Source organism: Aphelocoma coerulescens, chromosome 19 (assembly GCF_041296385.1).
Source record: "Aphelocoma coerulescens isolate FSJ_1873_10779 chromosome 19, UR_Acoe_1.0, whole genome shotgun sequence".
NCBI classification, from domain to species: domain Eukaryota; kingdom Metazoa; phylum Chordata; class Aves; order Passeriformes; family Corvidae; genus Aphelocoma; species Aphelocoma coerulescens.
This window is the reverse complement of record NC_091032.1, coordinates 8546925-8571876: the sequence shown is the minus strand read 5'-3', so window position 1 is coordinate 8571876 and position 24952 is coordinate 8546925. Positions and strand designations below refer to the sequence as shown.

General features: G+C 43.9%; 2 protein-coding genes across 5 annotated transcripts in view; one reads left to right on the top strand and one right to left on the bottom strand.

Moving 5' to 3' along the window:
• Nucleotides 1-145: 145 nt before the first annotated feature.
• Nucleotides 146-5604, top strand: TUBD1 (tubulin delta 1). Its single transcript, XM_069033266.1, has 9 exons — nt 146-217; nt 1060-1254; nt 1551-1698; nt 1887-2103; nt 2627-2858; nt 3560-3724; nt 4387-4518; nt 5014-5197; nt 5285-5604. Exons 2-9 carry the CDS (start codon nt 1083-1085, stop codon nt 5385-5387), a joined length of 1353 nt encoding a protein of 450 aa, XP_068889367.1. The 5' UTR covers nt 146-217; nt 1060-1082; the 3' UTR covers nt 5388-5604.
• Nucleotides 5605-15016: 9412 nt separating this feature from the next.
• Nucleotides 15017-24952, bottom strand: part of VMP1 (vacuole membrane protein 1) — a 59626-nt gene continuing 49690 nt past the window's right edge. For 3 of the 4 annotated variants that reach the window (XM_069033655.1, XM_069033654.1, XM_069033656.1), the window contains 2 exons: nt 17112-17214; nt 15017-15837 (listed from right to left, as the gene is read on the bottom strand). In XM_069033655.1, coding sequence (XP_068889756.1) covers nt 15694-15837; nt 17112-17214 — 247 coding nt within the window. In that variant the 3' untranslated portion in view covers nt 15017-15693. Of the gene's footprint in view, nt 15838-17111; nt 17215-17298; nt 18955-24952 lie in introns of those variants that run through there. The other variant, XR_011155948.1, reaches the window with a different exon arrangement.

Genomic DNA, 24952 nt, shown 5'->3' with positions numbered 1-24952 from the left:
CGGTGAGCGCGCCGCGCGCCCGCCCGCCCCCGGGACCGGCGCTGCGCGTGAGCAGAAGGCGCGGTGAAGCCGCGCGGGCGGCGCGTGCGCAGAGAGCGCCGTGAAGCCCCCGCGGGCGGGAGCGCCGGGCCCGCCTGCCCGGAGTGCGCTCTGCGCAGGCGCGAGGCGGGCGGTTCGAAGGCGCGTCCGGAGCCGGGGTGCCAAAGTCGGCGACGAGGTGAGCCCTGAGGGGCGAAACCGGGACCCGGACCGAGATCGGAATCCCGGAAAGGCATCCCGGGACTGCCGGGACGGGCTGTCGAGGAGAAAGGCTCGGGGACGGGGCTCGGGACCGAGGGGCGTGAGGGCGGGCAGCGCCGGGAACATGGCGGCGTTCCCTGAGGGGCGTCCTGTGGCTGCGGGGACCCGAGTGGGGCTCCCTATGCAGAGAATGGGGTACAGGAGGGTCGGTATCACACGCGTTGGACATGAGCCTTTTTTTGGGACAATTCGCATAATTTTGTATTTATTTTCTGGGTGAAGAGGACTCGGTCTCCTAGTGACACCCAGGCTGGCCCCAGGCAGGCTGGCGGCAGTGCTGAAATCAGACCCGGGAATGGAAATGAGCTCGTACCTGCCTGCAGAACGCGTTACAGGCACTGGCAGCGATCCAAGGAATGCTGGTACAGGAGTGCTCCTGCACAGCTGGGGTGGGATTGAGGAACAGCAGCCCAGAATAACCAAGAGAGCTTAAAAAAAAATTGACCTTGTTTCAGTGAAAAAATAGAAAAGTGAGGAAGCAGAGCTGCTGTCAAATGCTGAGTGGGGAAAAACGTCAAAACATACCAGGATGGAGTCAAACACTCTGGTCTGTGGAATTCTGCAGGGAATCCTTTTGTCCCCTCAGCAGGCTCTGGCATCAGGCCTGGTGCAGTACACAGCTGGACAATAGCTACGGTTTTGAACAGGCTTAAGATTTCCGATTTTGCATCCCAGTTCTGTAATTCTTGAGTTATAATTTCTTGTTTCCATCCTGCTTTCCTAAGCAAAAGTGCGAAAGCAAATAATTTTCTTTTTCAGGCTTAAATACCAAGCGAATAAGGATGTCAATTGTCACGGTGCAGCTTGGACAGTGCGGGAACCAGATTGGGCATGAGGTGTTCAGTGCTCTCTGCAGTGACATCCGTGGCAGCCATGGGATGTGTTCCAAGAAGGAGAACGAATCCTACCATGATTCCTGCAAGGAACGGTTCTTCTGCGAGGAGGAATCTGGAGGTACAGTTTTAAAGGGGTTTTTTTCCCTCTCTCAGGGTCTGGTTTCAGCACACAGAAACATCAGGTGGTTTCTTTCCTGGAAGATCTATGGTCTCTGGAGTTCAAATTTGGTTTTGACACAATAACTGGTTCAGCAGAAATCAGAGCATGGCCAAATCTGTTCTGTTTTGACCCATTAATGGTGTGGCTAATGTGGGTGGGAGGAATAACCTTGGGACGTTGTATCCATCCAAGTCCATCCATCTCACCTAAATAATTGGCACATTTTCCCCAATTTTGTTTTCCTTCCTGTGCAGTACCCATTGCCCGGGCTGTGCTTGTTGACATGGAGCCCAAAGTGATCAGCCAGACCTTGTCCATGGCTGCCAGGTCTGGCCACTGGAAATACGACAGCCACTCCCACTTCTGTCAGAAGCAAGGATCTGGGAACAACTGGGCCAACGGGTAGGAACAGCTGCCTCAAGCTCCACTGAGGGAATTCTGGAGGCTGATGAGCTGCTCAGACTCCCTAGGAGTGGTAATACAGCAGCTGTGAGAGTTAAAGTAAAACTGGCTTTATGAATAACTTCACCTTTCTGCTTTTATTTCGGTATAACCTGCCCTTTGTTGCTGTTTTGTCTGTTACCCCACAGTTACTCTGTTCATGGGCCCAGACACAAAGAAGCCATCATGAATCTGGTGCAGAAAGAAGCAGAGAAATGTGACCGACTCGGGGGATTTTTCACAATAATGAGCATGGCTGGGGGCACAGGATCAGGCCTGGGAGCATTTGTGACCCAGTGTTTGAGAGATGCTTTTCCAACCTCGTTCATACTAAACCACCTTATCTGGCCCTATGGCACTGGGGAGGTGAATGTCATATTGCCTTTTAATAGATAATAATAGTTTATATAGAATTTCTATGTTTATAATCACAGTTTACTTTTAAGCAAAATATCTACAACAGAAATAAACTAGAAAATAGGTACATTTTACACTGAAAAAGTTCCAATGACTCGGTAACACAGCTAAAGAATTTTCACCAAAAAATCTTGATAATTTAGGTGCTGAAGTGATGCAGATTCACAAGAAGCTCTGCTGTCTAACTAGAAATCTCCTGATATGCTCTTATCTCAGCATTATAATCAGTTCCCAGGCAGATCTTGTTCCAGCATGTTTCTATGGAGAGAGATGGATAACCTGATTTTCACGCCTCTTGCCCTCTTTCCGTGAAAAGGCTCTGAGCTCTTGACCTCATTCTGCACTCTGGCAAAGAAAATTAATCACTTCCTAAATTACAACTAAGGAAACAGTAGGAGCCAGAGGATTATAAACTAGAAAGAGAATAAGTTGTTTGACTCTTGTTTGTGTGTGTTTTTTTGTTTGCTTCCAGGTCATTGTTCAAAACTACAACTCTGTTTTGACTCTGTCACATCTGTACCAGTCATCAGATGCCCTTCTTGTCCATGAAAATGATGTCATCCACAAGATCTGTGCCCAGCTGATGAATATCAAACAGATTTCCTTCAGGGATGTGAATCAAGTCATTGCACACCAGCTGGGCAGTGTTTTCCAGCCCACTCACACAGCAGGAGAGGGCTCAGGCTACAGCAGAAACCCATTAGGTACCAAACCCAACATCCACACACACCTTTCTGGAGTCAGTTCAGCTGTGAATCGAAGTTCTTCAGTCTCCTTGCTCAAGTATTTGGATACATCCCAAGTTTTAAGACAGGAAAAGACCAATTTAGAAGTTCAATCCCAATGTTGTAGCAAAATCAAAAATAGATCCCCCCACTTCTTGTTTCATTCTTTACCAAAAGAACCCTGTTTCTCGTTTTTCAAGTGATCACAGACACCCTTGTACCTATTTACATTTCAGAGGAAATTTGTGCAGGGCAGTAATTTTGGACTGATTTTCACACTTCACTTTGGGTTAGAAGTTTGTATGAACTGAAACAAACCAAGAGTTTTGTGTTTTGCTCAGGCAGAAGAGGTGAGCAGACAACTGGGTAACAACACACAACAGGCTGACATTTGTACTTTTAAGGAATTGGAAAAAGTTGTCCATATTTCTTGTAAAATTAAACTTTCACATCTGTCTGGAGTGCAGAGAGTCCTTGAGATTTTGAGCCAGACTAAAGTGAGAAAGTCTAAATTGTAAAATAAAAGCTACTAACACCCTGTATAGAACTCAGTAATACACAGCAAGTTTGCATGACTTTGAAATTGCTAAATCTCTGAACATTCCTCACTCTTCTCCCATTTTAGCTGCCCTATGCAATATTTTTGTCAAACATGAGCAGCTGTTGATCTCTTCTTTCAGGAGACTTAATGGAGACGTTGGTTCCACATCCCGAGTTCAAGCTGCTGGGCCTGCGGAACATCCCCCAGATGCCTGAGAGCTCTCTGGCTTACAGCACCTTCAGCTGGCCTGGCCTCATCAAACACCTCAGGCAGATGCTCATTGCTAATGCTAAAATGGAGGAAGGTAAAGTAAACACCATTCACTCCCCTCCAGTCTCCATCGCTCTTTAAACATTTATTTTTACAGATGGAATAAAGCTTAATGTTTTGTGGAGCTCACAGTTCAGAAAGGAGCTGCTGCCCTCAGCAGGAATTTGCCCCCACAAAACCAGCTGCTCCTTTAAGCATTCCCTCAGCTGCCACAGCAGCTCCCAGATTGCTCCTGTTCTGCTTCCAGACATCTCAGTTAATTATAACTATTGAAAATACACAAACCAAATGAACAGTTTGTGGCTGTGCATTTAATTTACATAACTCATTTGGAACATTCCTTGGATAGTGAGCTCTGCTTTTTCCTTTTACACCTTCTACTCATAAAAATCAGGCTCAGCTCTCCCATATAATTTACATGGAGAATTCAGTTACAGCTCCCAGTTATGCAAGGAATGGGCTGGAGGCTTGCTAAGTATAGAAACAGGTATCCATTTTCTCTGGCAGAGTGACTACCAGGCAAATACTGCTGGATTAGCAGTGGTTTTCTCTGGGCATTGTGTGATTGCTGATTAATTCATGTGCAGCAGCTACAAACTCCAGTATGGGCTCAGTTTGGGGCACAGTGATAGTTCCCATCTGCATCTTCACAAAACATTAACTTCCTTTTATATCTCTTTTTCCCAAATCCCAAAGGTATTGATTGGCAAGTACGACCACCACACCCAGGCTCCTCCATCCCCTCCACAAACAAACCTCTGCACTTCAACACTTCCATTGCCAACCTGGTTATCCTGAGAGGAAAAGATGTGCACGACGTAGACTTGGGTAAGAGGGAGAAGCACAGCACCTCAGGGATTCTGGTTTCACATCTCACTGCTCTTTGAAACCGTATCTGATGTAAGTGGAAACATCCCAACACCACATGTTTTGACTCCTAAGGTCAATATTCCCTCTAGAAACATTTTGCTGTCCAAGGCCACATTGTCTAATTGCTTAGGGCTGTTGTATTTTACTTCTGAGTTTCCTGAAACACTTCAGGGAAGGAGGAAGAGACTCAAGTCTGTATATCTGGAATTCTTGGCTATAATGTCTGAAAATATATATAGCTGTTTCTGGAGTGATGAGCATTGCTGGCAGCTGAAGTATCCACACAAGAGTGCTTCTAGATAATCTAATGAATCTGTTTAAAAGTTGTATTTTCAACAGGCTGCCTACTCTGCAGATGTTTCCCCAGGCCTGAATTGATCTGACAGCATTGATCAGGCCACACAGGGATCAAGTTTGGGTTTTGTCCAAAGGGCTGTCCTGTTTCTGCTACAGGAAGTTTCCAAGATCCCTCATTATACACATCATGGCTAAACCCTCAGGATGCTTTTAGTGCATGGAAAACACCCAGAGCATTTAACAAGTATGAGAAGTCTGCTTCTTTGGTCAGCAACAGCCAGTTCCTGCTGAAACCTCTCGACAGCATCGTAGGAAAAGCTTGGAATATGTTTGCTTCTAAGTAAGTGAAAATAATTATGCTGATACTTCACTAATACTTGCCAATATCTTCATTGATTTCTAATGTCTGACCCATTCTTCAACACAGAGCTTACCTTCACCAGTACACAAAGTTTGGAATTCAAGAGGAAGATTTCCTGGACTGCTTCATAACCCTGGAACAAATCATCTCCAGTTACACCAACCTGTGATTTCATTTTTTTGTTAAAATGGTCTGAAATAGAGATTTACTGGAAGAACCAAGCTGGGAAACCTTCCATCAACTTCCTGAAGTATGTGAATTATTGTACTGGAGTTGCTTTTCAGTCTTAGGAACAGTGTGTCTGTGTTTGAATAGCAAGAACTGAATCTGAACTGAATATATTGATATATTGATATTAGTCTTTATATAATTTATTTATTTTTATATATATAGGTATTTAATATATCTAATAAATACCTATTTTTCAATACATTTTCTATATACTGTAGCTATGTCTCTGAACATCATTTTTGGCCCTTCAGTATTCAACTACCATGATCTAATATTTGATAAAAATTGAACAAGTGCTTGACTGCAGCAGTCAGACATTCCTGATCCTCCACTTTCAAATTTTCATTCTAACACTTTGCCCTCTGAATGCTTCAGTACTGATACAAATGCACAGAATCAGAATTATTAATCCAAGCCCCATCTGGGTGCCATTCAAGATACAATTTGCTTTCCTTTAAAGCAAACCAAGATTTTAAGGACCTTAATTTTGACAAAACAACAAAAGTTTTGAACCATCTTTTAAAAGAAATATGAAGAGTTCTTCATTTTCCTGTCATCCTCAATTTATATTAGAGATGATAATTAATTATGTCCTTTTCTGACCATTTCACTTAGCAAAACTACAACTCCTGTTCTTCTCCCTGTAAGTTATAAGCTAATTAAATTGTTAATTATTTAAACATATTTGATATGAGGAGGGCTGGTAAATTGCAGCTCTAAGAGCATTTATTCGATATAATATAATTAATAGAATACATTTTATGATTTCCAATGTCAATTTATGGACTTGGCTCTTTTTTGCACGATTTTACCACGACCACAAGGTGGTGCCCTGGGAAGCTGCAGCTTCTTCCTGGCAGGAGAAGGGATGGAATGGCTTGGGAAGGCACACACTGAATTAAAATAAAATAAAAGAGTACAGTAGAATTAAAGAATAGAGCTTTCTTCTATTAGCCTCTATTAGCTTTTCATTAATGGTAGGGAGAGCTTTGGGAATTCTTGCCATTCCTCCCCCCATCACACTGTTCTCCCATGCCATTTCATTCAAAAGATGGCAGCTCAGAGCTGGGGCCTGCTCTGGTCAGAAGGGGTTTTCTGATGTGTTTCTGTCACTTTCAACCATTGTCTAATTTGGGTGTTTTCACAGAAGAAACTGCAGGAAAGATTGCACAAGAAGTTCAGGCAAACAGCACAGGCAATTTGAGTTTGCAAGGGTCAGGAAAGGAGACCATGGTGAGCTTCTCCCTCCTCCAAAAGGCACAGCATGTTCAGCAACGCAGAAATAAATTGCCCTGGTGTTTTCAGCAGATCCCAAACAGAATTTCCAGTATCAGAAATGAGAATAGGTAACTCCATGAAAAAATGGCCAAGTCCCAGGAATCCTTTTCCTCCTCACTTCACAGAACAGGTAAAAGAGACTTTCAAAAGGCTAAGGACAGGTAAGTTCTCTGAGAAATAAGGAAGAGAGCAATAGGTCATTGTACTGCTGTAGCAATAAATAACTTTATTGCAGAAATAACCTCATGTTATCTCTATGTAGTCATAACTCTGAGCATGAAGCAAACACAGCAGGTGCTTAGTGCCCTATGAATGATACAGACCCATATTTATTATTTATGGCACTTCTAGCTAATGGAGCAGGATATTTGGTTTTTCTTTGTTTGTTTGATGGCAGAATTTGTGCCACGTCAGGAAACACAGCACACAGGTAAGATGTCTAACTCCAAAGCAAAAATTCAGATTTTAGCTGTTATAATCCCTTACTGTTCTGGAGAAGGGGCTGACAGGAATTGTTTTATGCATCTCTAAGCTTCTTCCTGTGAATGTTTTTCAGTCCTGAAATTCTCACACCCTTTCCCAAACTGAGCCTTCATTTTTTTGATCTGTGATGGGATTCCTTTATTTTTTCCCCAGGATGTGGAAAGGGTCAAAGTGACAGGAAGTAAATAGCTACTATCACATATTCATCACTTACAATTACATTAAAAGGTGGAGGAGTAATTCTCTCTGTTATTGATAAAATTAATTATGGAAATGGAGCCTGGAAGAAGGCCTTAATTTCATTAACAGTTACAGTTAATGAGGTAGATCAAAGGTCAGCACAAGCCAATGGCTCAGAGACAGGAAGAGCAGAATCAGTGGCCTTGACCTTGCTTGTTGTAGGCAAAGTCCCGACAGGATGTCCATAAACCAGGAACAATGCTCCAAATCTCACTATTGTTTGTTGGAATGGACAGGTGCAGCTCACTTGGAAGCTGATTCAAGGACTCCAACTATAGCAGACATTTCATGAATAGGAGAATATTTGAACACAAATAACAAAACAAAACAAAAAAGCCCTACCCCCTAAAAAACAACCCACAAACAAAACAAACCCACCAAAATCCAACCCAGGAACAAAAATAACCTTTAGTAACCTAAAATGCTTTAAAATGTTTGGCAAGTGACAGGCGCTGAGGTAGTTACAGATACAATTTTTTGGGGGGGGGCATAAATAATAGATATTGGTGCTTTTAAGGTTAAACCCAGCACCAGCACAGGAAGGAAGGAAATATATAAAGGAAAAAATCTGTAGTTCCCACAACAACCAGGGTTTAATACATGAAAGGTGGAAGTTGTATTCAAATTACCAGTTGAAACATTACTGAGAAACACTAAGATACAAAAGGGTATTGAATGAATAATTCACTTCTTTCTGCATCTGCTAATAAATTTAGTAGGGATAAATATTATGAAATGAGAGCCCAAACATCCAAAAGGAAATAGGACCAAGTGTACTTTAAAGAAATCTGCTTTTTGCTCGCCACCACTTTAAACACTGCACAGGAGGAATCAGGAAAGTGATTCATGGATCTGATAGAGCACAAAAAACTTCCAAAAGGAACTGAGCTGCTGCCTTTCCTCAAGGGCAGCCCAGACACAGCTTTTCCAAGGCAGCAAATTCCCCCGGAGCTTCCTGCTCCAGCCTCTGCCCACGCTCCAGAGGCACAGCCCGGACACTCAGGCAGCTTTTAACGGGCTGGAAGTGGAGCTGATAATCCTGAATTTGAACCATTGAGCCTTTCCGGCTCTTTCAGTCCAACTGGGGCTCACAATGGTCCCTTCTGAGCTCACATTGTGGGAATCCTGTCCCTGCAGACGGCCACTTCCCCTGCCCGGGTGGGGCACTGACTCAGCCCCCGCCCTGGAGCAGCACAACCCCGTTTAACCCTTTCCAGGAGCTACAGCAGGGTGGCCAAACAAATATTCCTGCCAGCCACAGGGAGCACGTGGAAAAGGTGAAAACAGCCCGAGAGAAGAGGTTGGAGAAGCTGCTCCTTAGGAAATAAAGGCAATTTTTAGAGTAAATGTGTTCCATGATAAAGATCATGGAAGAAATGTAAATTTTAACCCCATGTTCATACAAGTGTGAGAGATACCAAACAGTGGCTCATAGGAAAGTCACACTCATCTGTGTGAATTAGGTGCTAGAAACCTTCTTGTCTTAACTTTAAAATCCCAAATGTTACACTGTAAGATAAAAAATAAGTAAAATGAAGGTGCTCTCTAGGCCAATATTCCTACTTTAAAAGCATTAAGTGGAGAAACTAAAATAAGCCACTGGTTAAACAACAACAACAAGACAGAAAAACATTGCTTGAGCTTTTGTTTCACTGGTTGTATGTGAGCAGAAACAAGCCCCATGTTGGATTTGCACTGAAATGGGTGCGTTCTGCAAAAATGATCATTCTACATACTTGGTTACATGGACAATGTCATGTTTATTTAAGGCTCACAAAAATACACTTCAGTTGCCTGAGAATGGTGTAATTGTGGTCAGATGGCAGGATTGAATTTGAACTTTTGCCCAGCAGTCTCCAAGATGTAATGGATCATTTACAGGAGCACGTCAGGAGAGCAGAGCCCATGGAGCCAAGTGGGAAGTGGCCTCATCCCACAGGCTGAAGGTGGAATAAAATCCTGCCTGGACTTGGCTGGCAAGGGCAGCTGTGGCTGCTCCCTGGAATATCCTCAGTGAGGGTGGTGAGAGCTGGGCACTAATTCTGAGCTGCTGCTTTCCAGATGGCCTGGAACAATCCTGAGTTCAAGGATCCATCTTTCCATGCTTGCTGCTGCCTGTCCTGTCCTTCTGCCACTTGCAAACACTGGGAAATTTCCTCCCCACCCCACTTTGTGTAACTCCAGCCTGTGTTAGCTGACTGTGAGTCATTTAAGTCCACAATTGTGTTTATGTAGTGATTTGAAGTTGTGAATCTCTCCTTTATAGGCCAAATTTGGGGAAGAAACTTGAAGTTCAGGCTTCAACTTGGCCAAAAATTGCTCCACACCGAGGGCAGAGAGGGCTCCAAGGCCCAAGGGATGGGACATCAGTGACAGTTTCAAGCAGGGGCTCTCAGGATCTGCCAAACAACACTTAAACCCTTTCCTTCTCCACTGAATTGGAACAATCTCTCAGTCACAACTGAAATCTGCTGCCAGAGATTGCCTCACTTCTCCCACAAACACCTGGCTCCTCCTCGGCAGCCACAAGGCTCCGGTGCTCCAGGGCTGCAGTGGGGTTTGCCACACATAGAAGTGTGAGAGACACTTTGTACAGAAGTTAAAGGAGGCAACAGAATTAAAATCACCACTTGCAGTAGCAAAATATTGCTTTGAAAATGTTTTTGGCCTCCATTACTTGGAACTCAAGTAAATACCAGCTTCAGGCACCTTAAAAGTTTCTTCCTTGCTGCTCCCCACCTCGAGCCTTACACAACACCCAGGAATGCACTGACTGTGTCACAAGAGGTCAGCTGGGCTGAGGAGAGACCTACAAATCCAGGAATCTGAGAAATGAAATGTGTTGTTATGAAAATATCCTAAATATTAAGAGCTCTCCAGAAAACAGCTGCAGCAAACGAGGCACTGAGATCAGTGAGGGTTTGAACCAGACCAGAGAGGTTTTGTGACCATGGCAAGATTTGCACAATGTTGTAAATCTGGACGTGTGTTTTCTCTCTGAGACAGAGAAATGTCGAGCACAGCAACCTGCTTTTCTCATCAAAGGATAGAAAGATCCTAATAAACTTTCTGAGGAAAGCCACAGCCCCTCAAAGTGTGAGCCTTGAACAAGGTATTGATGTTTTAATCAGCAGCAGCTCCTGCAAGGGAACTGCCAGGTTATTTCCTGAGGGTACAGAAGGAAAAAGGCACCACAAGGTCATTTCCGGTGGATACAACAAGCTTTGGGAAATGCACTGGCTCTCTTAAGAATTTCTTACAGGTGGTACCAGTCACCAACCCGTTTGACAGGGCCAGAAGAGCAGTTTCCAGGAGCCGGGTGTGGCCGCGGGGCCGTTATCGGAGCACGAACAATACCCCGAGCTGACAGCTCCTATCTCTCGCCTTTCAGCAGGAAACAGCCGCCAGTTTCCTTATTGCCACTGCCCGGGCAACCCCGGGAACAACCGGGAAGCTTCTTGGAACACCCGAACAATGAACTGGGAGCGACTCCCCTGGAACACGAAGATGCCACATTGCCCCCGACCTCAGCAGCTCCTCAAACGAACTCTAGAGAAAGGTGACCTTTGGTTTAGTGCTAATGGAGCCACTGCTCTTTGACTCATTCCAGGGATGAGAATAATAATAATAATAATAATAATAATAATAATAATAATAATAATAATAATAAAACGCCCTCAGCACAACAAAGGGCAGCGTTAAAGCAAACTAAACCCAAGCTGGGCCCATTCCACAGGTTCACATTTGCACCTTTGTTTTACCACACCTGGACACTACCAGAAGTGAACACACGAATGGCCTCAACAGCCTCTTCAGATGGGGTAATAATCACCTTTTTTGACCAAAATACCAGTTTTTCTCCTGAATTCCCAACACATTCCAAGCACTCACTGACTGCTGGGCTCTCTCCGTTTGCTTGTGCCTGGGAGGTGACAGAACAGAGGTGAGTTTCTATGTTTGAGCTCCTTCCCCTCTTGTCACAACTGACCCAGGTTGTTCCAGCCTCTCCCTCTGACACCACTGCCAGAACAATGTTCTGCTGCCTTTTATGAAAGCCGAGTGGATGCATCAATAAACAAGTGAAATGTATAATGAAATTCATGCCAGCACTTCATGCCCTCAATTAGGCACTTGAATTAGCAAAGCCACAGCAGGCTCTCAGAGTTTTTCGGCATAATCCTTCTAAAAATGAGTTTGCAAGAGCACATGCAAATATTTACCCTCATGTCTGAATCCATCAGAGGTGTTTCACAGGGAAGGCGATTGCTCCACTCCCCTCTCCTGAGGTTACAGTGATCCAGCACTGATCCCTCACCTGCCCAGCAGGATCCCCTCCCACACCCACACACCACCGGCTGCTGCAATCCGGAGAGACCTAGGGGAAGTACTTACTGGTTTTCCTTCTTCTTCTCCAAAACCCCACCAAATTTACAGAAAAAAGGGCAGAATATTAAATCTCAGAAGAGTAATTTCAATTACCTTATCTATAATTACATGCAGCCTTTTAACTGCTGATTACAAAGTATTTTTTAACCATGTGCTTCAAAGAAAACCGATTATTTTTACCTCCAAGGAACTCACCCAACCCCCACTTATCTTTACACCTGCCATCAATTTTGTTCACTAATATTTACATTTCTGCTTGATAATCAGGGAAACATCCAGAATGTTTAGCTTGTGCCTGCAGCGAGAGGGAGGCTGATTCTAACAAATTAAATAATGAAGGCCAAAAGCACAGCAGGGAAGGACTCTCTGGAACAGCATTAAGCCACTGTCAAGTGTTAATGACAAGGATCTTTTAGCAGGAACAGGCAGCTGGGGGAGTTCTGAGGGAGCTGCTTGAACAGAAACACAGCGTGACACTGACACGGAGGGAAGGAACTCCAGGACAGAGAGCAGCCAGCTTTCCTGACTGTTTTGATGGATGTGAGGCTGGAACTGGACGGTTTGACTTGACCTGGCTCGGTGTGACCTGAGCTTTGCTTACACCAACAATTCCTGCCTGCTGGGGCACGGGGTGGCTGCCAGCAGAGGGGCACTGACACCTCTCGGTGCCCTCAGAGAGCTCGGGGAGGCACAGTCCTCAGGGCAGGCAGGAAAACAAGGAGAGAACGCAGAGGAGGAGGAGCTGCAGCCCTACCTGACCTCGTTCCACAGATAATGAGACTAAAAAAAATAATCTCCATCACATTAAAGTCATTAGCTGTTCTTAGAGGGCTGTTACTTCCGTGTGATTTTCAGTCATTCCCAGAAAAAAAAAAAAAACCAAGATACTTTATTTAGTGGCTAACTACAAGAAACAGCAGCTAAAAATAGGGATTTGTGCCAAGATTGTTCCTCTTGCAAGAGCTACTTTGGATTTGTGTCCAACACACTGAACTGACTGACTGCTTCCAATGTGTAATGAAGATTATGTGCAACAAAAGGAAACTTTGGGTTAAGGGAGCAAAATCCATGTTTTCAGGTCAAATGCTAAAGGCTGAGTCTTTCTCTGAAGACACAAAATGCAACTGCTGAATTACCTTCTGTGCTCCCACTGGAGAATGTTTGGGACAGCAAATGTCACAGTGTTACCAAGAGAGTTCAATACAGAGAATGGAAACAATCCAGCTGAAATAAACACTGGGAAACGTTATTTCTTTGTTTATTTAAGCAAACATAAAGCTATCCATTGCAGATCTCATCAGGTTTGTGTCACTTTTGTTTCTGTTATTAGTTTTTTTACCTTTTACCAAGTCTTATATCCCAGATAGAAGCAGGTAGAATGATCACTTCCTTAAGTGTTAGAAAGCTTCAAAATAACAGCAGAGCTTATTGGAATGGACACATGGAAACACAAGCTGAACAATAGATATAGATATATATATTTCACACTGTATATATGTAAACATATTGAACCAAAAGTGGGAGGAAGCTTTCAGTTTTCCTTGTGGTTTTCCAGCAGGCAAGAGGCAATTTTAAGGAGATCTCTAAAGCATTTAGGAAGGTGCAGTTTGTTGGCTCAGGCTCTAGGAAAGGGGTTTTTTTTTTCTCTTTTAGTTGTTGTTGCAGAGTCCTAATTCCAACCTGAGAGCACACAGGAACCCCAACCCCTCCCAAAAGTGTGAGAGGTTAATAAATACCCGTGTCCCTCAGGTGACAGATTTGGGGACCAAAAAGCTGCCACTAGAAGTGGGGAGAGCAGCCAAGGGCTGTCACTGATGCAGTGTCCTGAAGGGAAATGCAACTCTGAGGGGTCTGTAGGCTGAAAAAGTGAAGTTCCAAACAGAGCTGTGGGGTTTGGAATTGTACCAGAACGAGTTCTTTGTGACATTATTTTCAAAGGCCATATTTAGGGCAAAAATTGGAAAGATTTAGTAAATACTGTTCACCTTTTAAAAATCACCAGGAGCAGCTGAACGGCCTTTGTGCTTTCAACTCCCTCGTACCAAATCCTGTGCTCAGACTTTCAGATACTGGAAGTGAATCTGTCAGAGCAGTCAATGCAAATCCTCCCCACTCATTCCCAGCACTGCCTGAAGTTCCCTGTGAAGCCAAGAGAATCGGTACAAACCTCACCCCCCCAGGGGAAGCTTTACAAGGGCTTTGTTCTGCAGGACTGCGGCACCAGGGCCCTCTGAGCTCATTTCCAGCCCAACCAAAGACACTGATGTGCTGCTGATGCTCAATGGAAACAGCTGGGGATGGATGAGAAACAGTCAGATGAGAGATACCAAAATGTCAGACAGCCTACCGACTGTTGTTGCCATGAGATCCAACAGTCAACATCAGTCTGATAAGCTATCCGACAGGATGGTACAGCCATGGCATGGCACGACGCTGGCAACACGACAGGACACTCGGGCAGGCTCGAACACACCTGGCTCCAGCCCTGCCTAACCTGGGGCACGGAGCAGCCTAAGCTAAGCAGGAGCAGCAGCTCAGCTGCCCCGGACTCTGGGCCACCTCCTGAGAACGCTAATTAGAAAGGCAAATTAATTCTTGGTGCTTACCCCCCCCTAGGATAAAAGTAAAAAACAATCGTTCAGAAGTGATCAGAGCAGCGATACAGGTACAGCAGCAGTGGGGATTTGTGCACTAAAGAGGGAAAAGAGCCATTTTAATATCAATTCTGTTCCTGTACATCAGAACTGACACACGCAGATCGTAACAAATCTGACTTTAAAAGCATGAGGTTAAGGGTTCTTAAAAGTTCTCTGCACCATTGCTGGGTAGCCATAAAATCTGCTTTCAGCTGGAATCTTAACTCTTCCCCCTCTCTACTCCTCCACTGCCCACAGTTCTGGCCTCAGGGGCAAACACCTGAGCAGAATTTAGGATAACCAATCTTGTTCTCTATTTAATCTATTTAAGCAGTGACAGTGCTTCAAGCAAGGCATGGCCTTCCCTCCTTCCTTTGCTAAGCAAGAAGTTCTGAAGAAAAAAGAACAAAAAAAGAACAAAACAAAACAAAACAAAGAACAAAGGATTTGAGCACCATTAGTACAGGAAGGATGAGCAAACATGCACAGAGCATCCAAAAGTGAGAGAGGAAAAGAAACAGCTTAAAAAGACTGACACAAGAAATTCTGGAATGATCAAAGATGACTTTATAAAGTTTTTATCTTAACTTCATTCTAAATATACAGAATAAAAAATGTTGGCTTCAGCATTTGACATCAACCATCTCTGCTAACATCATGAAGTGGGAGAGGGTGGCTTTTCCAGCGTGCAATGCAATGGGACACTGGGAATTCAGACAGAACAGCCTTACCATGAGGGACATGCAACAGTTGGTACCCAGTCTGTACTCAGTTATTTACATTTTGATGGTCTTGAAAGTTATGGAAAAAGCAAAACAGCCACCCTTCAAAAGGAAACGTTACCCTCAGGTCAGTCTGAAGTTAAATCAGGAGATGGAGAGTATTAAATCATCAGTTTTGGAAGTAATTTGGATGGACAACATTTGTGTTAAACTCCATTTAACATCCCATTGTCCATCCTGTAAACCACAACCCAGACTCGTGATGCATTTACACCTTACCTTAACATTTATAAGTTTGTCAATGAAACCTTTGCTCTAATATCCAAATTACTTTTAAAATCAAACAACAAAAAAAAAACCAACTTGTTAAGAGTTGAAAATTGATGTTAAAAAATTTTTCCCCCTTTTGAATAATGCTGATTTTTAAACATATGAAAAGATGTGTCATTTCTCGTGTCTGCCAAAACCCATCCTGGGTTTTTTCCCATTTTTCCCAAGCTCATTTGGTTTTTTCTTCGGAGTACATCTTCTGTTGCAGTCGCTTGGCATAGCTCTGGGCCATGGAGTTGATTATAGATAAGATAAAATAACAAACCATGACAATCACCAATTTTTCAAACATCCAGGATAGCCAGTTTTCCCCCTGAAGAGACAAAACAGAAGGAGGAGGAGAATGAAGATTAGTGGACAGAACAACGGAGAGTTCTGGGTGAAAGGGGAAAGCCTGACAGTGTCTTTATTCTGCAATTAATCAAATTAAAAACAGGAACCAAGTGCAAGCCGACAGGATTCCTGCAGGTCCCTCTGCAAAGCTGACTTTAGTCCCTTGAAAGACAATGCAGGAGGGGCTGCCAAATCCACTGGCGGGCAGATGACGAACCCCGAGCGTTCCCAGTGTGCTCCCACAGTGATTTATTATTCCCAGTATTGTTTGGTCTTCGCTAACAATTCGTGGAGTTCAGAATTAGCAGCCCCTGCCTGACATCCCCCGTCATGTTCCTCGCAGAGAAAACAATCAGGTCATTGGTTAACAATGTGTTTTTTCCCTAAACTGCCCATTCTGGGTTATCTCCCCATTAGGATCCGACTCTGGTGTCCCTGGAAGTTCCGGCGCCGGTGCCACTTCACGGGAATTCTCACGTTGTGCTTTTTGTCAAAGGAGGGCAGCAATGCTCTGCCCAGAAATCCCTGCCCAGAAATCACTGCACATTTCCTGACTCCAGCCAGAGCCTCCCCAGTCCGGCTCTTTTGTGGTAAAATGGGCAAAGGGACATTCCCAACAGCCACAAATATTGCACGTGAAATGTGAGTTGGATTCACGGATTTTATCTCAAAACGCCTCAGCAGCCTAAAGAATTTCATATCAAAGCTGCTCTATCCCACTGAAAATTCAGGGCAAGTTTTTTAAAATACCACTTTTTAAATTTTAAGGGGGTTTTTTTCTGTATGAAAGTACACTTCTGCCCCTTGTACCTGCTCTAAACACTGTAATTTTTTTTTTCCTTTCAAAGACTAAAGGCTTGGGGATTTTATTTCTCTTACTGTCCACTGAGCCACAGATCCCACTGGCTTCTAAGGCATCGGTGCTGCCCAGTTTGTTACCATTTCACATGGAAAGGCAACTTTTTTCTCCTTAAGTTTAACTTTCCCAAGAGGCAGCTAATGCAGAGGCAGGACAAACCACTGGTTTTGCTTTATACTTTCATTTATTCTCGAAAGGATTCAAATGCAGTTGCACACAATTAATATTTTTAATTCCCAGGTTGCTTTTAAAATGAGATTTTTATCTATTCCCTGGGTCAGTGCAGATCTTTGGAAAACAGAATCGGGAGTTCTAATCGGTAAAAACTACAAGGCAAAGACACGCAGGGAAGGGAAAAATGAGCTGGGGAGGGAGGGAGGCAGAGAGGGTCTTACCTGTGGCACAGCACTGTCGGATTTGTGGTGAAGTTTTATCCTCTGAGCTTCCAAATATTCTTGAAATGGCTTCTGAAGAGAAGGACCTATACTCGGAATAGCACTGATGGAAAGTTCATCCCAGAGAACAAGACAAAATAGGGAAGAAAAAAAAAACAAAAACAAAAAACATTTTTTTTAAACTTACCACTTTACCTAATCAGAACAAAGTTCAGGCTGAGCCACAGCTCAGAAGGAAACTTGAAGCTACTCGAGAAAACAGAAACCCACGAAATAAAACACATTTCATCTTTTGATCTGATACTTCGGGAGGGATGTATTTCCCCAGATCCTCAAAAAGTGCTTAAAAAGAAAAATACTTCTGAGCAAGACAGTGCTGGGAAGAGAGGAAGAAGCCGGGAGCGGGAGCATTTCCTTGGAGGCAGGAGGAGGCAGCGGCGCTGAGAACCCAATGAATGACTTCGGAGAAGTCCCACATTTATCAGCGGCAGTTCCTGTAAGAACTGGTTTGAACCGATTAATAAGGAAATGACTGGGGCTTGTGTCATCCCTCGGTTAAAAAAGAAACTGCTCGCCCCAAGCCTCGCCCCCTCTCCCGCACGGAGCCGGCCCCTCGCCCCAGCCAAGTCCTTATTAGGACAATCCGTGCGTCATCCCTTCCCAAAAAGAATGCGGGAGCAGATCCTGGAGCGCCTCCCCCGAGCCGGGATTAACAAAGGAACAAAGGAGCGATCTGAACCCTGCCCCGAATCGGGCCAGGCTCCCTGGCAGAGGGCTCGCACAAAAGCTGAACACCTTGTTCCCGATGTTGGAAACATCCCGGTTTGGGAACGGGAGCGCTCTTGGTTGATGCTGGGCAGGCTCTCAGCAGCCTCCAGGCTCTCAGCAGCTTTTCCTTAAATCCTACTTAGCAGGAGATCCAAAACCCTTTAAGAATGGTCACAACCTCTCAAAAACTCCCAAATGAAATATAAATTCTAAATTGTCACCATGGCCTGAGCTGTGTGGGGAGAACGCTCCCAAAGTTGGATCCACACCATCCACCCCATCCTAACTCCAGCCACGGGGGAGTTCTCATTACTGACCACTTGGATTTCAAAGAGAAAGGAGATTTTTTGTTTGATTTTAAAGAAATCACTACGCTCTTCCACATTAAAAAAAAAAAACCTCACCTAAATTTTGATTATTTGGTTTTATTATTTCCACCACTCCTGCTGCTACTCCAGGGAGGGTTTAGTAAAACACACTTCAGACCCAAGATACACCAGTTGTACATCCAACAAGTTGTACAATTGACCATCTCTGGGTGACTCAAACCATTCCCCTCAGCCTCCTATTCTGACACCATATTCCCTTTTCCAGGCCGAAGCCCAATTAAAAACTAACAGCTTTCTAATTTTAGGAATTTATGAAAAGCACGAAACAAAGTGTCTCATTCTCCTCCAGTAAATCTATTTCCTTCATGGCCAGGGGCAAAGGAGGTTTTTTGAACCCATTTCCCAGCAAAAGGTCGCTTCCCCCCCTCCCCGTGATTCACCGCCCCGTGAGACAAACGGGTGAGGAAATTCTCTGCCCGGACTGGTAAAAATTCAGGGAAACAAAAACCTGTGGAGCCCAAAGCACGTCCCTTATCCATTTGACACAAGAGTGTGTCAATGTTCCAAAGGATTCCCAGTGTTCCAGAGCCCTCTCAGCGCTGACTATTCCTGGGAAAAGCTCTCCCAGGGACTCCGGGACGAGTCACACTCTGAACATGAGGAACATTTTGAGGTTTCTTTTCTTTTTCAGACAGTTCTTGGGAGCCCGAAGAGCGACTGCAAGGTAATGGTTTACTTTTCGACTTCTGCATGATTAAGAAATGAGGAATATTTAAATGATGAGGGATCAATGATTAACAGGGTGGTGTTCAAATGACTCCGTTCTTCACAGAAAACTGAACTCAGTCAGTCCCCAAATTGAATTAAACACAGAACAAAAACATGAAACCCAAGTTCAGAGACTTGAGGAGCTCCTGGTGCACCAAAACAATATTTCAACATTTTTCTCACTAAACAATTCCCTTTTTTTTTCCTTTCCTGAGCACGACAATTAATTAAGTGCACAAAATAATTTTATTAAAGCAATTTTGAAGATCTACAAGATCCTGAATGCAAGGACCTCAGCTTCTAAATCTGCAATTTTTTGTACATTTGTAGAGACTTTAATTCTGAAAAAAATTGTGCAGAGATTTAAATAAGGAGTAAAAAAAGCAGAGGAAAACATAAAAAATCAGGAATCCACATGAAATTCTTGAAATCCCATCTTGCCAGCACAGTATTAGTTACTGGTGCTTTTTTGGATCAAATTAAATCATTTAATCACCCAGATATGTGCCACCTGGTATCTGAAGGCATAATCTTAAATCTAAAAATCTTAAAAATAATTTAATTTAATTGGAAATAAGTGAGTTCTGTGTCCCTGCAAACCTCACAAATCCAACTCGGAGATCCCTCTGCGCTGATCCGAGGAGGAGGGGGAGGACTTGGGGATGAATTTTGTGGGATCCGGGTAGGACCAGGCAGGGCCGGGCCAGAGGGGCCAGATTTGCATCACAATTCCTGCACTCAGCACCTTCAAAAACCGCGAATTTCACAGGACGGGAGAAGGAAGATGCTGGAAAATAATCCCGGAATAATCCAAACCCCATTCCCTGCGTGTTCCTTCGGGAATCAAACCCATTTTCTTTCAAATGCAGAATATGGAAGGAGAAATTCTGATTCAGAAGTAGTTTTGATTCAGAAGTTGTTTTAGAAACTCTTAACGTTAAATATTAAATTTTCGTTTGGATCCATTCTGATTCTCTGCTAAATTTTAATGTTTCACAGGGAACTGAAACTGAGAACAAGCTCCCCAAAATTGGACTAGCCTTTGATAATCTTAAATGTATTAAAAGCATAACATTTCAGTCAAAAACATGACTTCCAATACTACAACACAGATTCCCACTAAAAATCTGTATTCCCTGAAAAAACCCCTTGGTGCCTGTTTTCAGAACTGTTACCTGGTATTTGTAATTAAACAGATGCACATTTATTTATTTTTAACTCAGAGCTATGATTTCTATCCAAGTGACAAATTCCAAAGCTCTTTTTCCAATAAATCAAACAAAATTCCCATCTGTTTGAAGCACCACATGACAGAGATTCAGCAAAATTGCTCGAGGATTATTTTTAAAATTACACTAAGAACCTGCAGAGTCTGACTCCTAAAACTTCCAGTCCAGTTACAGCAAATCTCTGTTTAAATTTATTAATTTGCTTTTCCAAGAACAACTGTCAACAGCTGCACCTCAAATGCCTTTCACTGGTCATTAAGTGATTTTTGGGAAACTTTAAATCTTTTTAACAGAACCATTGGAACTACAGGGAGGATTTTTCTCAAAGGCACCAGGATGAAGCACCAAACCCAGAGGAGAAAAAAGTGTATTTTCCCTAGGCCAGCTTACAAAAAGGAGGAATTTGATATTCCAGTCATCTGCATTTTTGCTAATATTAAAAATACTTACACTTAAGACTACTTAATCATAAGCCATAATTTTCATTTTACAAGATCTTTAGGAGTATGGGTTGCTCTTGAGTGACTGAAATCTCTCAGCCCGTGCTTGGAGAGGTTGGGAACACTCAGGAATTAATTCCAACTCTGCTAAATGCTGAAGCACAGGTCTCTATCAAATGCTGCCTTTCAGTGTCATTGTACCAATATCTCACAAAAAATCTGTCAGACCATCAATTAGGATGTAGAATTCCCATTTTATCAAAGCACATGTGGATATTGGCCTGCTTTTCCAGAGAGAAATGTTAGAATTCACAAGTGTTTTCCAAAAGAAAGAAGCTGCCACTGAAGACTCAAATTTTGGGAACAAAACCACGCGATTTTTCATGAATGAAAATTTGAAAGTTTATGGAAGTTTCCCATTTATAAGAGACCTCGAACATCCAGTGATGCTGAAGCAGCTGATCAACCCTGAGCTGTTCTGATGGAAATCAAAAATGTAAGTAAGAACCTCAGTGCAGCCAGCCCTGAGCCTGACCTCTGTGAACAACTGGGATCCTTCCCCCAGGGGGATGCTCAGCAAACTGGGAGCACTGGGGGGTCACAAACATGGGATTTATTTTATTTAATTTAATTTAATCAAGGAAATTCTAACCTGGAGGGAAACCAGAGCCCTGTGGGGGAACAGAAGGTGCAAACAAGGCTGGACACACCTCGGGAAGGTGATGCAATTTTGAGTCACGGCCCCACTTTATGGATAATCCCTCCAATATCCACAGCCCTCAGCTTGGAAAATCCCTTTCCCTCAGACTCCACACGCTCGGGGACTCGGGACAAACACCAGCAGGTTTTGCCCAGATTCGGCTTTTTTGGGCTGAAACAGCGAGAGAAAAACATCCTTTGGGAAATGCCACCACAATTCCAAATGAAGACAACAGGGAACAACAGAAGAGCAGCGAGAGGCAAATCCCCGTGGGGCTGGCACTGCCCAGGCACTGCCCAAGGCCAGGGATTATCTCCCGCTGCAGAAAAGGGAGCGAAGTGGCACTGAGGGATCTCACAAAGAAAGGGAACGTGCTGGGATGGGCTCCTCCCTGCCTGGACCTTCAGCTCTTCTAAAATAATTTATTTCAATCAGATTATTGACAGCCAGGCCAGAGGGGGAAGGCAAAGGCTTTCACCTTCCCAACAATTATGGAAAACACCATTAAACAATCCCACCAACACCAATTGGTTCCTATTTCTCCATTCCCTTGTGAGAACACAAGAAAAATCCATCCTGCAGCTCCAAAGCCATAAAACATTTAGGAACAGGCACCGAATTTGGGTATTTCAGCCATCCCTCCCTCAGAAGTTTCACTCCAGCACGGTGGTATCGACTTCTTTGGAAGTCAGACATTTTCTAAACCACTGAAAAACAGATTCCAGTGGAAATATTTTTATGTCACTGGCCAATTAGCAAAGCTGAATCATTTGCATAACGTGTCCCCTGTCTAAACAGGGCAACCTTTCTTCCTGTGAGTCCTCTGAGCCTTCAATGGTTAATTTTTTTCCAGACAGTGATCTAAACTGGCTTAACGGTTAGTATTTTAATGAGCTGTCATTTCCTGTGCTGATAAAGATTCTCACAGTATTTAAACCATCCATTTCCCCGAGGCTGCACCACCAGCAGGACCCTGCAGTGACTCAGAGGGGCTCAGCCTGAGCCTGACTCAGCTCTGGGACCTGGGGCTGCCCAAAACCTGAATCCTGGGATCTGGGGCAGTCCAAACCTGGATTAGGCTTAGGGATATCAGGGGCTGCCCAAAACCTGAATCCTGGGAGCTGGGGCAGCCCAAAGCTGGACCCAGCTCCCTTTCCAGACAAACCTGGGCTCCCCAGCCCCTGAGGAGCAACCAGAGCCCCCAGCTCCCACCACCACCCCGGCTCTGGAGCTGAGCTGTTTTCTGTGCCCAGAGCTCTGAAGTTGCAGAAAATAAATCTGGTTTATGGTCAGGATCAACAGGAAGGTTTGGGGGTTAAAAGGCTCCTTGGCAGCTTCATTTGCTTTATGAGATGAAGAAAGGAAAGATCTTGGTGAAGTTTACAGAGCTCAAATGGGCCCAGGTCTGACGTGGTTTCCACCTGAGCCATGCTCCAATGCCCACGGCAGCCCAGGAGGCTCCAGGGCTTTCTTCCTTGGGACATTCTGTTATGTTAAATCAATCCTTTCAAAATTAGGAATTGCAACATCCCTGACCTGCCCGTCCTTAGCTCTGCTCACTGCTGCACTTTGGAACAAAACTTCTGCTTGCTTTTAAAAGATTCTTTTTTTAAAACTCAATTTAGGGTAAAAACCCTTGCTTATTCAGAGTTAAATCCTTCAAGCCTTTTGCAAATAAACTCTTCTAATTCTGTTGTGATCCACTGGAAGGCTTTCAACACCAGAGCTCCTCAAATTTCAGCCACATCTGTGTCCCTTTCAGGGCCATTTTTGTGTGGAGCTGCTCTGTTGTGCCTAGGGCACATCCCCCAGGTTTCTGATGAACCTCTGGCAGGAAGGTTGTTGAGTTTTGAACCAACAAGTGCCAGGGGTATTGGTTTAACCTCTCAAAATTCCTCTCAGGAGGTTGTGAAGTGACTGCCCAGCTCTTCCCACCCCAGGACAAGATTTCTGGTTGTTCCTTTATCACTTCTTGCCTTGTGTTCTAAAGAAGTAACCTAAATCTGTATTGTAAATGATTTTTGACTAAAAAACCCCAACAGTCTTTAAGCAAACTTTCCAGTCACATCAGTCACCATGATCTCATTTGTGCTTTTTTGGTGAAAGGAACACCACGCTCCCTTTACCAGCATCACCTGAGATTAAGTTGTAAGCAAAGAATTATGGCACAAGAAATAGCAGCAAACTGGTTTGTCCAGGCAATGCTTCCAGTACCTATGACCAAAAAATTGCTTTTCTTTCAGCTGTGCAATCACTCACGCTGGCCTGCAGAGCTGGGAAGGGTGGAAAGCTGTTCCACAAAAACCACTGAGTTAAGGACACTTCAGAAGCCCTGATATTTTTGGGTGGATTTGTTGGATTCTCAGAGGTGACACCCACAGAACACAGCACTGAGCAAGGGACTTAAAAATCAAAGTAGCACAATCTCACTGGTTTCTGTTTTAACCTCAAATCAGTTTATTCACTCACTAATTACCTGGATAGATGAGTCTTAAAATTAGGAAGGCATCAGAGAGGCTGTGGCTGCCTCATCCCTGGAAGTGTCCCAGGCCTGGCTGGATGGGGCTTGGAGCAGCCTGGGATAGTGGAAGGTGTCCCTGCCATGGCAGGGTGGGATGGGACTGGATGAGCTTTAGGATCCCTCCCAACCCAAACCATTCTGGGATTCTGATTTACTGCAGGTAGAATTCACTGCTGCTGCTGTAGGATCCAGCCCTGGTGCAGCTCCTGGGCACCTCTTGGTGAGCAATCCCAGACACTGCAGCCCGGGTTCATCATCACCCACAGCCAGAGGGAATCTCTGCCTGCAGGGTGGGATTTCTCCCTTAAAAAAATGCAGATTTTTTTTTTTGCTTTCTGAACATTTACCACCAGAATGGATGGCCACGGTTTTGTGGATGGTGTGTGCTTTGAGAACTACTTCTTCAGTAGTTTTCTGGGCATTCTTAATCTGCATTTAAAACTGCCACTTCCCAGCAAACATCATCCTGCTTTGAAGCACTTTGCACAGTGTGACTTCACAAACAGCCCTGCAGCTGTAGGTAAAAAATAGGAACAGAAAGATAGAGGAGCCAAAAAACCCTACAACACACACCATAATTAAATGTCTGAACAGGGCTGGGTTTGGCCTAAAATCAGCATTAAAGTCTTCTTGAAGGGACAGAACACAGAACTCCTCCAGAGCATCTTCCCTCACCAAAGCTCAGGGAGAGCAGGATCCTCTTCCAGCACAAAACAACTCAAAGCAGTGACTGGTGGAACTGGTTGGAAATTCCCAGCCCCAGTGAGTTCCAGCACCTCTGGAAATCCTTTTCAGCTTGGATTTCAACCTCACACCAACCCCACTTCTCAAACCCACTCATCTCCCTCATTCCCCAACAAGGTTTGTTGCCACCACTCACCCTCTGTCCTGTTTTTGTTCTCCAGCTACCACCAAAAAAATTCTCAAAAAATTTCATTTTCTATAAACAGCTTCTTAATTTCCTGCCATGTTTTCTTTTCCATTTCCTTTTTTATTTAATTAACCCAAAAAAATATTTTATGATCTGTTTGTAATGGAGACCTAGACAAAACTATAAAATCAAATTAAATTATATTAAAGCAGCCT

Excerpts from the sequence above, each read along its gene's own strand:
- TUBD1 (XM_069033266.1), top strand. The coding sequence starts at position 1,083 with ATGTCAATTGTCACGGTGCAGCTTGGACAGTGCGGGAACCAGATTGGG. Across the intron at positions 1,255-1,550 it reads CTGCGAGGAGGAATCTGGAG|TACCCATTGCCCGGGCTGTG; the intron begins GTACAGTTTTAA and ends CTTCCTGTGCAG. Across the intron at positions 2,104-2,626 it reads GGCCCTATGGCACTGGGGAG|GTCATTGTTCAAAACTACAA; the intron begins GTGAATGTCATA and ends GTTTGCTTCCAG.